General features: G+C 46.6%; 1 protein-coding gene across 1 annotated transcript; it reads right to left on the bottom strand.

The window, feature by feature from the left end:
- Positions 1-8,426: 8,426 nt before the first annotated feature.
- Positions 8,427-12,330, bottom strand: LOC127292815 (uncharacterized). Its single transcript, XM_051322315.2, has 7 exons — positions 12,204-12,330; positions 11,900-12,093; positions 11,385-11,469; positions 11,125-11,179; positions 10,787-10,864; positions 9,171-9,309; positions 8,427-8,748 (listed from the first exon to the last, which is right to left on the bottom strand). The coding sequence occupies exons 2-7, from the start codon at positions 12,083-12,085 to the stop codon at positions 8,716-8,718; spliced, it is 576 nt and encodes a 191-aa protein (XP_051178275.1). The 5' UTR covers positions 12,086-12,093; positions 12,204-12,330; the 3' UTR covers positions 8,427-8,715.
- Between the last annotated feature and the right edge of the window lie 902 nt (positions 12,331-13,232).

Here is a 13,232-nt window from a genome sequence, read left to right as displayed (position 1 = left end):
CGAGCGCGCTTTCCTATGCCTCATTCATGCCGGCACCGATGCGAACGGTGCGCTCTGGGTAAGCCGGATCCAGCACAATGTCCTTTGTTTCATTTGTCGGCTTGAATGCCGGTGAGCCCAAGTTTCCACTCATTGCCGCTAAGCTCAACTGTGAGGACTGAGCCAGCGCAACAGCTGTTTGCATCCTCTTCTTTTCCTCCGCGATCACCAGCGATTCCGCTAGGTTTGATCCGGCAGATGCGGTTTCCAGTGAGACTTTATAGTTTCCCACAACAGTCAGCGGTCCACGAGGTGCCGGCATCTTCATCTTGAGGTAAGCCGTATGAGTTGTGGCCATGAAGGCTGCCAATGCCGGTCTCCCCAGTAATGCATGGTAGGGACTGTCTAGATCCACCACCTCAAACTCAACATTTTCAACCCGGCAATTGTCACGGCCTCCAAATGCTACGTCCACCCGAACTTTTCCTATCGGGGCGCAGGACAAACCCGGAACGATTCCGTGGAACGTTGTGCGCGTTGGCTGAAGCATGTTTTCTGTTATGCCCAGCGTATGCATGGTATGCTTGTACATGATGTTTATGCTGCTGCCGTTATCTATCAGCACCTTGCTGAATTTTACTCGAGCTTGCGGCCCTTTCATGATTGGGTCCACAACAAGAGCATATCCACCCGGATTCGGCATGATTTTGGGGTGATCCTTTGATGACCAGGTAATTTCTTGATTGGACCACATCATGTATTTGGGAACCGCCGCATCACGGCGTTTACCTCCATGGAGCGGCGATGCACACTTTGCCCGTCTCGTTGGCTCGTTGACAAAAACAACACAGCACAGATGCGGGTCTTCGTAAACATTCCGGCCTAAAGGTGCCGGTGGAGGTGGTTGGTTATCGTTTTGCTCCACCCGGTTAACTTGTCGGGTACTGCCGGTTTGGCTGTACTGGTAAGGCGTTTGCCCCGGTAAGCGGCGGTGGTGGCGGTAGCTGTTGTTGCCGCGGCATGTCTTGTGGTGGTTGTACATCTTTTACCGCTCCCTTTTGCATCAAGTACTTTGTCCAGGTACAATCCTTCGTCAGGTGGTTTGACGGGTGTGCCGGATTCGGTGTGTGCCACCGGCATGGTTGGTCCATGGCAGCTTCCATGGTGTATTTTGCGGGTTCTTGCCGCTTTCTTTTCTCGACCCAGGGTTTCTTTTCTACCCATTGCTTCTTAGGACCTGCCCACGGCTGCGATCCGGTTCTTTGCCTCCGATCGCGCTGGCCTCGTAGTTTTCCCCGCACAGCAAGAACTTGCTGCGGACCGTACCTTCGATCCGGAAAATCTTCTCTTCTTTGTTATTCCGGTTATCCCGGTGTTGCTCTTGGCGTAGCTGTTCCGGCTCAGGTTGCATCGCCGGCTGCGTTGGGTCTCCCAACGCATAGCTATCCGCCACACGTATCATCTCCGCCAAAGTTGTCGGCATGTTCTCGAGCTTTTGCCACAACGGTGAACCTCTTCTGCACCCACTGCTAAACCAAGCAATGGCCTGTGCCTCGATTACTCCTTCACAGGAGTTCCTCGTAGTGTTCCACCGGGCCAGATAATCCCGGTCTGTTTCGTTCGGGCGCTGTACGCACAGAGCAAGTTGCTGCGGCCTGTTTGGCCTCTGATAGGTGCTGCTGAAATTGCTCACGAAAGCTTCCTCAAAATCCAGCCAGCCATTTATACTTCCTGCCGGCAAGTTGTTTAGCCAGATTCTTGCCGGTCCAACCAAAAACGATGGTATGATTCTCACGGCCCAACGCCTGTTTCCTCCTCCTGCTACGGTTCCTCCACCGCCTGCGACGTATACCGCGGTCACGTAATCCGCGAGCCAATCTTCCGGCTTCGTAGTGCCATCGTATGTTTTTGTGTCACGGGGCAACATAAAGTTGCGCACTGGTGGTTTTTCTTTCATGATCCTTGGGCCAAAGCACTTTGGGCCTGGAGGACCTTCCTCCTCGATCATTTCTGACAAGTACACTCTATCCAGACGGTGCCTCGCATCCCGTTCCGGTAAGTATCTCTCTCCCAAGCGTTCTCCCAATGCGTTCCGGTATGCTGCCGGTCTTGCAGAATCAGCTTCATCATAACATTCCGGTACCGCGGCCCTTGCCTGCCGGTACCTCGGGGGATCTATCTCCTCCTCATCATACGCTGCCCTTGCAGCTCGATAATTTTGCCCGGTCTCATATCTACCGGCATGATTGTTTCCGGCATAGCCTCCTTTGGCGTAGCCTCGTTCTGCCCCTTGGCTTTTTCTACCGGCATCATGTTGCCCGGCTTGTTGCTTTCCGGCAAGAACCGGATCGTACACAGTCATCTGCTGCGCATTCACTTCTTTTTCCCTTCTTCTGTCCGGATGGGGGGACGAAGCCTGCCCATGGGACTTGCTACCGGCATTCTTTGTTGAACGCGCGGATTTTGAGGCCGCGGCCTTGTTCAGCTTAGCCAGCTGCTCGGCGTTCGCTGCTCAATAGTTTCCAGCAGCTCTCTAACACGCTCTTGCTGTTTTGCCAAAGCATCTCCGGAAAGCGACTCGCATAGCTCTACTGCAGCTTTAGCAGCTTTTATAGTTTTATCCGGGCTACTGTACTTAGGTTTTTCCACGATGCTAACAGATGCAGAGGTACTTTTGCCGGCATGAATCTCTTTGCGCAAATCTTGATCTAGGTTGCGAGCTTTTAGCCGGTTTTCCGGCATCCTAGCAGCATGTGCGCTAACAGAAGCAAAGCCATGGGCAGCGTTGTACTCACGTAGGGTAAGGTTCAGCTCGCGCTGCGCCCGGATGATGTCCTTGCCGCTCTCGAGCACCTTTTGGCGCTGCGCCTCCAGCTCCGCCTGAGCCGCTGCCGGATCGACGTTCTGCGCGATGGGGGTGGCGAGGACATTCATCGCCGCTTGGAGCGGTGTTTCCGGTGGTGCGGATGATGCTCCCGCTGCGCCTGCGTCGCGCTCCAGCGGTGGCTTGGCCGCACGGGTCGAAACCGCACGACCAGCACCTTCACCCACAGCCTCCTTTCCTGCACCAACCACACCGGTCATCATTACCTCGACGCTGCCGGCGGCGCGACCAGCACAGAGCCATCTTGGCGGGTCCGGTGCCACCAGCACCGGCGAGAGGCGCTGGCGCACAGGGACGGTGCCGAAGTAGACGCGGTGGCTGCCAAACTCGATGATGCGGCCGTTCTTGGGGAAGATGCCGCCGTTGGCGAAGCAGCCCGCGTTGTCGTTGATGAAGTCCATGGCGTAGATGCGCTGCACGAGCGCGGACACCGTACGTTCGCCGGCGACCTCGAGGATGCCCGCCCGAATGTGAACTCCTTCAAGCGCCACTTCCAGCCCCACGGTGGGCGCCAACTGTCGTCGTGGTGAACGGACAGATGCCATAGGATTCGGGGGAGGGTTTGTGATCAGGTGGGATGAACTTCCGGATGGTTTCCTCAAGAACTTGGCCAAGGCCAGAGGTTGAAGAAGAAAAACACAAGGAAGAACTCGCTCTAGATCACCATGTTCATTGATTTTCACAAGTTACAGGTTTGTCTCTCCCTCTGTGTTCCGCGCCCGTGAAGGAGGGCTGCCCCCTCTCCTTATATAGGGGAGAGGGTGGCTTACAGTGCAAGAAACCCTAATGGCATCTTTGACTAGACAAACTACTTTACAAAGCTACTTTACAAAGCTACTTTAATCATAGATGACACCGGGGTCTTCTTTAATCAGGGAGGATGACGTCCTCCGGCTTCTTTCTTCGTCATCTTCTTCTTTATCGTCAGCCCTTCGTTTAAAGCTACTTTGCTTAGCTCATCTTTGTCTTCTAGCTCTGGAGAGGATCTTTGACCAGCCTTGCCGACAAGCTCTTCCTTCCGGTGGTCCGGTACCTTTTCTATCCGGTTCCGGTATCCCTCCTCTGAGGATACCGGCTTAGCCTGTTCAGCCAAACGCCTATCTTAGACTCCGGCATGAACATCTAACCGGTATCCTGATGGCTCAAACCATCCGGTTTGGCATGCCTTTGGCATACCGGGGGTCATCCCCCCAACACATGGTTTTCGCAATTAAGCCTAAAAATTGATGTTGCCCCCCTCTTTAGCCACCGCTGTTTCGGTGTGCTCTTCTTCTTTCACGTGTTGACTTTCTCTTCTCCCGTCACACGCGAGTGGGGGTGTTGTGAAGTGTATATGTGGATTGCCTAGCCCTTTCCATCAGTTCGGACTTTTGGTTCAAGTGGCTAGTGCATGAAGCTTAACATGGTATCAGAGCCCCAGGTCTCGAGTTCAAATCCTGGCTTTCAAATGGTTTTCGCAATTAAGCCTAAAAATTGCTGTTGCCCCCCTCTTACATGGTTTTCGCAATTAAGCCTAAAAATTGCTGTTGCCCCCCTCTGTGTGCTCTTCTTCTTTCACGTGTTGACTTTCTCTTCTCCCGTCACACGCGAGTGGGGGTGTTGTGAAGTGTATATGTGGAATACCTAGCCCTTTCCATCAGTTCGGACTTTTGGTTCAAGTGGCTAGTGCATGAAGCTTAACATATATATCATACATGGTGCAATCTTCAGGTGCTAAATAACAACAAACCGTGTACATAATATGCAGAGAGCCATACAAAGTTATATTTGAGAAAGTATTCACCTTTGTTCACAGGTTTGTATTGTGAACATTTGGCAAACAGAATTCCAAATGTAACAATACTCCACACTGACTTGAGGCACAACGACTCCTGCAGTACTTAAGAAGATCAATACCCATATGTACCAGACTACCAGTCATGTCAGAGCTACATGAATCTACGGTGTTAAGAAGCTCATCAAAGCACAAAGCATGGGCCAGTGAGGCATGATCTTTTTAAAGTGTATTTTCAAAACAATGTGATTAATTTCTTCAAGAAAATACAAGGAATTATGCAGCCATGACATGTTCACCTGTTCTAATTTCTGAATAAGCGAAACATTTAAGCCTGTCTTTACTTGTAGAAACAAAATCAGCAATTGGACCTCTTACAACTTTTTTACACAAGTTGATAGACATAACTCTGACGAGTCTGAGACCAATAACTAGGCAATATTAACTAGACATCTTTTAAAATATCTGAAAATTTTCCTCATTCACTTAACCTCCTTCTCAATATCTTGTACTGGTTTACAACAGAAGCGTACCGTCCCCAACAACAATTGGCAGAAAATTGCGAGAGAGAAAATGACTCCAGCATACAACAGCGGGACACGGGTTCTGCTCATGTTAACCAATATCTAATGGATATCAACTCTCTTGTCACCGCAATGCATTAGTGACGGCACCAAGGTAACTAAGACGAAACCAGAAATCGTCCACGATTCGCAGGGGAGGATCTAGATGGTGTTGTGGGTGTGCCGTGAAGTTGTAAAGGTCACTGAGCAAGACGTCTATAGAGCTTGAGATCAACGGTGAGCACCAACAGTTGTGTAGAGCTTGATCTGCTCTCAAACCAATCACATGTTAACAACCAATCTTGCATCTGGGAATTCTCTTTGGGCTGACATAGTATATACTAATAAGAACAAGTAGCTGGATTTCTTAACATGCCAAAGTCTGTTAACAAATCAAAGTGCAATAATCATATCGGAGCCTAGATGCTTGATATAACAATGGACTTGACCAGAAGTCCAAATTAACTAGACAGATGAGAAAGCAAGTGGCTTATTCAGATATTGCGTCGAACAGGTCAGCATCCACGGACGAGAGGAGGGTGGTTTCCAGAGGAACCGAACCTGCGGGAAGAGATGGGCGAGGAGGCGCGTGTCCATTTTGCGATGGTAGTGGGCCGCAATTTAATCCGCGGTTTGAATAACATGCGCTGCCATCGAGAAGAAATCTTGGGCCGATACCTCCGTGGGCCACCTTCCCGACGTGCCATTTTTAGTCTCAGTGACATGTGGTGGTCATATGTGGCAAATAATAGACACTTCGGAAAAAAGTGTGGCAAATCATAAAATATTTCTGCCGAGCGAGACCTCGCCCGCATCTTCTCCCCGCGAGCGGTCGCCGGCGTGCTGCTACGTCGGGCCACCACGACCTCCCAAGAAAGTGAGGCGGGTTAAAATTTCTAGCTGTTCGGGCCATAGGCTTAATTATTGGGATTTTATCCTTTTATACATACTTTATGCTATGTTTGAAGTAAACTTTAGACATGTCATTTAGTGAAACTTCAAAACTTTGATTGTCAAAAGTTGTTTGAATATTTAGATTAGAAACTTGAAAATTTGTTTGAATATTTAGATTTGAAAGAAAAAAAACCAAAATATTTTTATTAGTGCTGGTCATAGTTACATTTTAGACTGTCAATATCCAAAACTTTTTAGTGTTTAGATTTAGTCTGCCAGTCACAACCAGCACATGTCATGGCAGCATAATTTGTTGTGAAGTCATCAGTCATCAGTCATCTTTGAATTACGCTCTTACTGTTGCTCTTGCTTGTCACCTTCCTACTTAATATTTCACTGTCAAATAACACGATCATTGTTGGAAACTAGTAGGTTATCTTGTGGATGGAAGATGACCAGTTTAGAACTTTAGATAGTCAAAATGGGTGAATGCTTTAGCTGTCGAATGCACTCATCACTAGTTATTCAAGTGTGAACTGACCCAAATAAAGTAGGGGTGTAACTGCCTACTAGCAGAGAGGATATAGCCACACATGGTGTCATTAGCAAGCAATTTCTTCTGAACAAAAAGTCCTTATGTTATAGAGGTTATTTGTTTTCCTTTGGTGGGGAACAAGAGAAACGTCAACAATCAATTGATTCATCTATTTATCACTGGTTGTGAGATCGCGATATATTGTAAGAGGATACAATTTCCGATAGACTCAACAGTTTTCTTTAGGAGAAAGTTCTAGCCATATAGTAAAACAAGAACCTGTTCCTAGTGGGTAAGACCTTGCAGTTGTTAGTTTCAGATCAAGTTACTGAGCAATGTTGTTTATGATTTTGTTTATGCATTATGAAACTCCTTTTTTTCTTGAAGTACTTTATATTGTTACTCTCAGAAAGGTTGAGGTGAACTAAATCATTTCACTGCTATGTATGCTTCATTCTTTTGTGAAATTAGTGAACATTGCTCAACTGTTTTCCTTCGGAGTTCTTTCGTCAGAAATACTATTAGCCAGGCTACTAGAACTGGAGTTCCAGCTATTTATTTCTGACATTAAATTTAAAATTTATGATTTTTAGTGGAAGAGTTGATCATCATTTTGTGCCCATTGGCAAGATTCTAAGCCTCTACTGATCGAGTGTGTGACGCCGGTGACCTGCTGGAGCTTGGTTGTTCTTCTGCGTGATGAAGAGGAAGTCAAGCTAGTTTTCCATATAAAAGTTTACATGCTTCGCATGTACACTTAGTTGGTCGATAAATCTCACTAATCCAGTAAAGCTTAAATTGCAGAAATCCCGTCCTGCTGTCAAAATTCTGGGTCCTATTCGGAGAGCACTCTGTACGTTCACTAATTCTGAATGCACAAGCCGCCCTTCTGGACTATTCAGAAGCGTGACCTGTGTGGTGCTCTAGTGTGATTAAAACGTTCAGAAAAACAGCTGCAGTTGAGCTTAGTGGCTAAAATCAGGTAGAGGCAGGCCATTGGAATGAAATACTTCGACATTTTCTCTGGTGAGTATACTGCACTTCACAGTGGCAATTCATAGTTCTCAGATGTCTTGTTTGCTATTGACGCGCTGCATGCCGAAACCTATGCACTGATGAAAGCAATTGAGATAGCTGCCTGGGATGGGTTTTGGGCCAATGGATAAAACTTTTGGCAGAATTATGATTGCTTTGCCAAACTCTCCAACATGCAGTATCATCTACTAAGTACGATCTAGCTTCACTTAATGCCCTCTTCCGCGAAGCTAAGTTTCTCCTTAGAACTGAGTTTATTGACCATAAGATCATGTACGTGCCACACTCTTGTAATAAACCAGCCCATATGCTAGCTGCGTTGGGTCTGGCTGGGGTGCCCAATGAACACCAAGCATGGTTGGAGCATGTCCCTGTTGATGTTGATGTAAGCAGGGCTTTGTACGGCGACTATGCCATCTTATGTTAATGGAATGACAGAGTTGCACGTCAAAAACAAAATATAATGGATGGTAGTGTCCTCACATGCTAGTCTGTGCACATTTCATTTAGTTGCGTTTTTTGGGCAAAGGAGTACTTCACATTAAAGATCAGGTGAGGCTAAACAGGGCCCCACACAGAGTTGCCCTCCGGATAGAACCGATATGCTAGTACACGTGGTCAGAAACCTTGTAGCTGCTACTTAAGCTCTTCGTATTCGTTATGTATCATAAGAGACATGCAAGATTGTTTAAACTTTGCATCTCCTCATACAGCGACTGATTTATATATACAGCAACAAAGGCAAACCATGCACGAATCATGTAAGTCATGTGAACCGTTTATCCTCATTCTACAACAACAGTGTCTTGCTACATTACATACAAATGACAAGTTCCCCCTGTCCATAAATATAGACAGAGTCCGGCTGTCAGAGTCCTAAGTGCAAGATTTTGGCTATAACTTACGACTGTTATATACAGTACAAGATAATCAGAAAAAACATGCTAGAAGAAAACCTTGCAAGATGATGAACCCATGCTTTTCATATATACAAAAGAATTGAGCTATATTTTCATATGACTAATCAATACACTTTTGCATATGCTAGTAATCAGAACTCCAAAAGTTTGACTGGGCAGCGAACCTGCATTATGTGGACAAACTAGAATTTAGAACATGGAAGAAAACCTCGCAGTTGAGAACTATATATGAATGGTCACTGTTAAGTGCGGTACACTCACCTGAGAAAATCTAGAGGCACTTTATTCCAATAGCCTACCTCTGGGCTCTAGCTGAATTTAGCCTCTAAGCTCAACTGCAGCTGCATTTCTGAACGTTTCAGCCACACTAGAGCGCCAAACAAGTCACGCTTATGAACAGTTTGGTTTAGAGACTACAGAAGGCTGGCTTACTCATTCAGAATTTGTGAATGTGCAAAGAGCTTTCCAGATAGGAACCAACATTTTGACAGGAGGACGAAATTTCTGCAATTAAAGCTTTATTATTGGATTACTGTCATTTTTACTGGCCAGTTAAGTCGTAGATAAGAGGCATGTAAACTTTTACCTGAAAAACTAGCTTGAGTTCCTCTTCATCACGAAGAAGCAACACCAAGCTCCAGTAACAGGTGACCGGTGTCACACACTCGTTCAGCAGTGGCTTCAGAATCTTGCCAATGGGTATGAAACGGCGATCAACTGCTCCACTAAGAATCATGAACAAAAATATTAATAAAGAAAACATATAGCAGGAACCTAGGATCTCAGTAGCCCACTCTTTCCTAAGCAAGAGGAGCTGCAGAAGAACACTTTAAGCCGCGTTGTCTATGATATAGCAACACACATGCAATGATGCACCCATGAAATGATTTTGCTTGCTTTAGTACTACCAAACCTTTCTGAGTAATGGTACAAAGTACTTGAAGCCAAGCAAAGGATTTGCAGTCTTATCCATTAGAGCATCTCAAGCAGATAAGGCAAACCGGCCCGTATAGTGATATTTTCCGGTTTTTTTGCCAAAAACGGCATGAACAGAAGCAGCATCCCGGCCCACATCGGAAGACTCGATGCGGGGAACCCTATAACGGCCCGCGAAGCCAGTATATATGGCGGGCTCGAGGGTATGGATGCGGTATTCCGCATCCGTTTCTCCTCAACCGCCCAACGCTCGAATCCGGTCGATTGTCATGGATTCCGGTCGCCATTTCCAAATCGCTGCAGCCGGTATTCTCCTCTCCACCCGCTCTACCTCCTCCCACGATGGCACCGCCCAATTCCTCACGTGGAGGGCGTATTTTTCCGACGCACGGCCGCAGCTCCGCGTCGGCTAGCGCCGGAGACCCGGCGAGCGCAGCGCATGCATCTCCGAGCAAGCGCACCGCCGCGGCACACTCTCCCGCTGCAACCCGAGGTCCCCGTGTGGAACAGGATTCTACCCCGCGCGCACAACGGCGAGGCGGGGCCGTCGCGAGTGATTGTTCCGGCGGTGCGCGGGCCTCCTTCGCTCCGCCCATCGAGCTCGACAAGTAGGAGGACAACAACGCGCGGGAGCAGCGCCACCTCGCCATGTCCCGGCAAAGTCCCTCATGACGGTCGTCACCGACGTTTGGGAGAAGGCCAAGCGCTGCCGCCGAGGAGCACAACCGTGATCGTCGACTACGACAACGAATCCGACCTCCCCGGCGACTCCGACGCCTTCACGTGAAGCTCCGTCCCCGTCGCCATCACCATAGCCCCAAAATCCTGGTGTAGTTTAGTACCATGACTAGATTATTTTTAGGTTTAGGAACTAGTTTAGGTTCCTCTTTTGCAAAATCCGCATGTAAATTATGCTATGATAATTGACGAACTTTCAAAAGTATGGCACCAGTGTTTGGTTCCCCGATTTGCATTTCTTGTTTAGCATATCTGTTTTGTCGTGGAGTTTTTCAGTCCGCAAACATGTGATGCAGCATACCACAAATGCCATTTGTGGTTCGGGCGTTTGCGGTATCTTCTAGCGATGCTGTTAGGAGAAGAGTTCTGCTCTACTCTACATTGTTAGAACATTGTCCTACAGGAAACTGTTGAGCCTACAGCATATTATATCCATATCATTTATCATCCACAGTAACTAGTAATTGATTATGTAATCAACTAACTGTTGCAATTTTCCTTGTTTACGCCAAAATAAAACATATTCACCTCTGTAACATGAGGATTGTTTGTTCATGAGGGAATTGCTGGCGAACCACACCACATCTGTCTCTACCAATTCTTCTGCTGGGTAAGCATGTCCCCATGAGATTTGGGTCAGTTGACGCTGGAATAAATGGTGCTCAATATATTCAATAGCTAAAGTGGTCATCTATTTTGACTACCTAAACTGTTCATCCTACAGCAAGCAGTAAGATAACCTACTAGCATCCACCATTGATCCAGCTGTCAGCAGAAATAAACAATAATATGGCGAGCACAAAGACCAACTGTAAGAGCACATTGTGAATAACGATGATGGTTTTAGATCAAGGATGCTGGTATACCTCCAAAAATGTATTTCTAGCTGAACCCCAAAAGATGGCATTATCACTACCGACTCTGCACACAAATGGAACAGGGAAACACAATAAGAAACAAGCTGTTCATACTTGATAGTTCAAAACTTCATAATCATATGTAAATCTCAAGTCTAGACTATGGAAGTCAGGAGAAATGGATACCGCACTTTGGTGCAAACAACAAATCATGTCTATATTCAGTAGAAAGCCCATGCAAACATGTATCTGAGGAAGGATCCATTCACCTTTCATCACGGGTTTGTATTGCAAACATTTGGCAACCAGGACTCCAAAGGTGATACTCCACACTGATCCGAGGCATAACCCCTCCTGCAGTAGTGAAGCAAGTCAGTGCTAAAATATGCGCCAGTCGTAACAAAAGCGGTAAGCAAAAAAGGCCATGCCTTTCGTCACATCTAATTCTATGGATCTAGGGTGCTAAGAACCTCATCAAAAGGATTATCAAAGAATCTGGTAAATTTCTTCAGTTTAATTTCTACAGTTATACAAGAACAAAACACGAACTGTTCTGATAAGTAAAACGTGTGAAGCTGTTTTTTTTTTCTTCTCAACGTCAAATACTAGCTGACAATTAGACATCTTCCAGCTCAATCTTCTGAAGTTTGATGGGCCTAACAATTAGGCAAACAACTAGGCAATAATTACTGCACAGCTTTTAATACTACTATATCAGACGAATTTTCTCATTCACTTAATCTCCTTCCAACATCTGGTATACTGATTTTCAACAGAAGTGTACCTTCCCCAGAAATGACTGGCAGACAATTGCGAGAAGGAAAACGACTCCAGCGTACGACAGCAGGACACGGGCTCTGCTCCTCTTGAGAAAAATCTCATGGGTATCGACTCCCTTGTCATCGCGATGCTTGTAAGTATAAATGCCACTGGAACTGGATGCTTCTTCTCCTTTCTGTTCTTGCCCCATTGTTTCCACTAGATGAAACAACAACTGCTGCATCAGGTCTAGCAGGTGCAGATCTATGGTGTGCCGAGCGGGAAGGTCCGTGGGATTAAACCAATCGCTGGATGAAAAAAAAACTCACCGGAGACTTGCGGACGGGGCGGAGACAGGCAGACAGCAGGATCTCGATGCCCCGACGAGGAAGAACGGGGACGGCGATGGCGGCGACGCCTGACGGCGAGAGAGGCGGGGGTAGGAGCCGAGGGGTGGGCCGTCGGAATGAGGCCTCGGCGGCGACGTCCCGGTAAAACAGTGTGGGCGGCGGTTTTGGGAGCGCAAACACTATCTCTCTCGCTCATTGCGAGCGGTTATATTGTACCGCTCGCTCGCCGAGATCGTGCGCATGGGCCGACCCAGTTCGCTGTCCAGTTTTTCTTGTTCTCTCTGTTTATTCTTTTTCGGTTCCGTTTCTTTTCCTGTTTTTTCTTTCCAGTTTTTTTGGTTTATTTATGTTTCTATCGTTTTTTTTCCTGTTATATTTTTTCTGTTTTAATTCTTTTCTCATTTGATCTGTGTGGAGTACCTTTGGAATTTTTGGTGCCAAATTTTTGCAACACAAACCTGTGAAGAAAGGTGAACCATTTCTCACTATAGCTTTGTAGGAGCTTTCTGCATGTTATGTACATGGTTTCTTTGTTAACTTGCTCCTGAAGATTGCACCAAGTATGATACCCATTCATAGTTCATACGGGAAACTACACAAGAATATGAAGTATGAACATCGTGTTTCTCACTAGGTTTTGATGTTTCACTGTGTGCACAGTTGGTAGTGATTACGTTGTCTTTTGGTGTTCAGCTAGGTTTCTTTTTTTAGGTATATATACCAGCATCCTGATGTGACATTATCAATCACCTTTTAATCACGGTTGTACCGTCCCGCATTCTTGTCACTTTCCTACTGTATATTTTGACTATAAAGTAGTATAAAACCACGACATGGTCATTGGTAGAAACTAGTAGGTTATCTTACTTGTGCCCTTGGTGGTGTATAATGGATGCCCGCTTTAGCTGTTGAATGCACTTACCAAAGTTATTAAAGTGTCAACTGACCCAATAAATTAAAGATTACTTGCCTAATAGACACGGTGTCATTAGCCAGCAATTCCTTCCT

This window comes from Lolium perenne, chromosome 1 (genome assembly GCF_019359855.2).
Source record: "Lolium perenne isolate Kyuss_39 chromosome 1, Kyuss_2.0, whole genome shotgun sequence".
Taxonomy (NCBI): domain Eukaryota; kingdom Viridiplantae; phylum Streptophyta; class Magnoliopsida; order Poales; family Poaceae; genus Lolium; species Lolium perenne.
The sequence above is the reverse complement of the archived record's forward strand: the minus strand, read 5'-3'. Positions and strand labels throughout refer to the sequence as shown.

Excerpts from the sequence above, each read along its gene's own strand:
- LOC127292815 (XM_051322315.2), bottom strand. The coding sequence starts at position 12,085 with ATGGGGCAAGAACAGAAAGGAGAAGAAGCATCCAGTTCCAGTGGCATT. Across the intron at positions 11,470-11,899 it reads GCCAGTCATTTCTGGGGAAG|GAGGGGTTATGCCTCGGATC; the intron begins GTACACTTCTGT and ends TCACTACTGCAG. Across the intron at positions 10,865-11,124 it reads CTAGAAATACATTTTTGGAG|CAGAAGAATTGGTAGAGACA; the intron begins GTATACCAGCAT and ends ATGCTTACCCAG.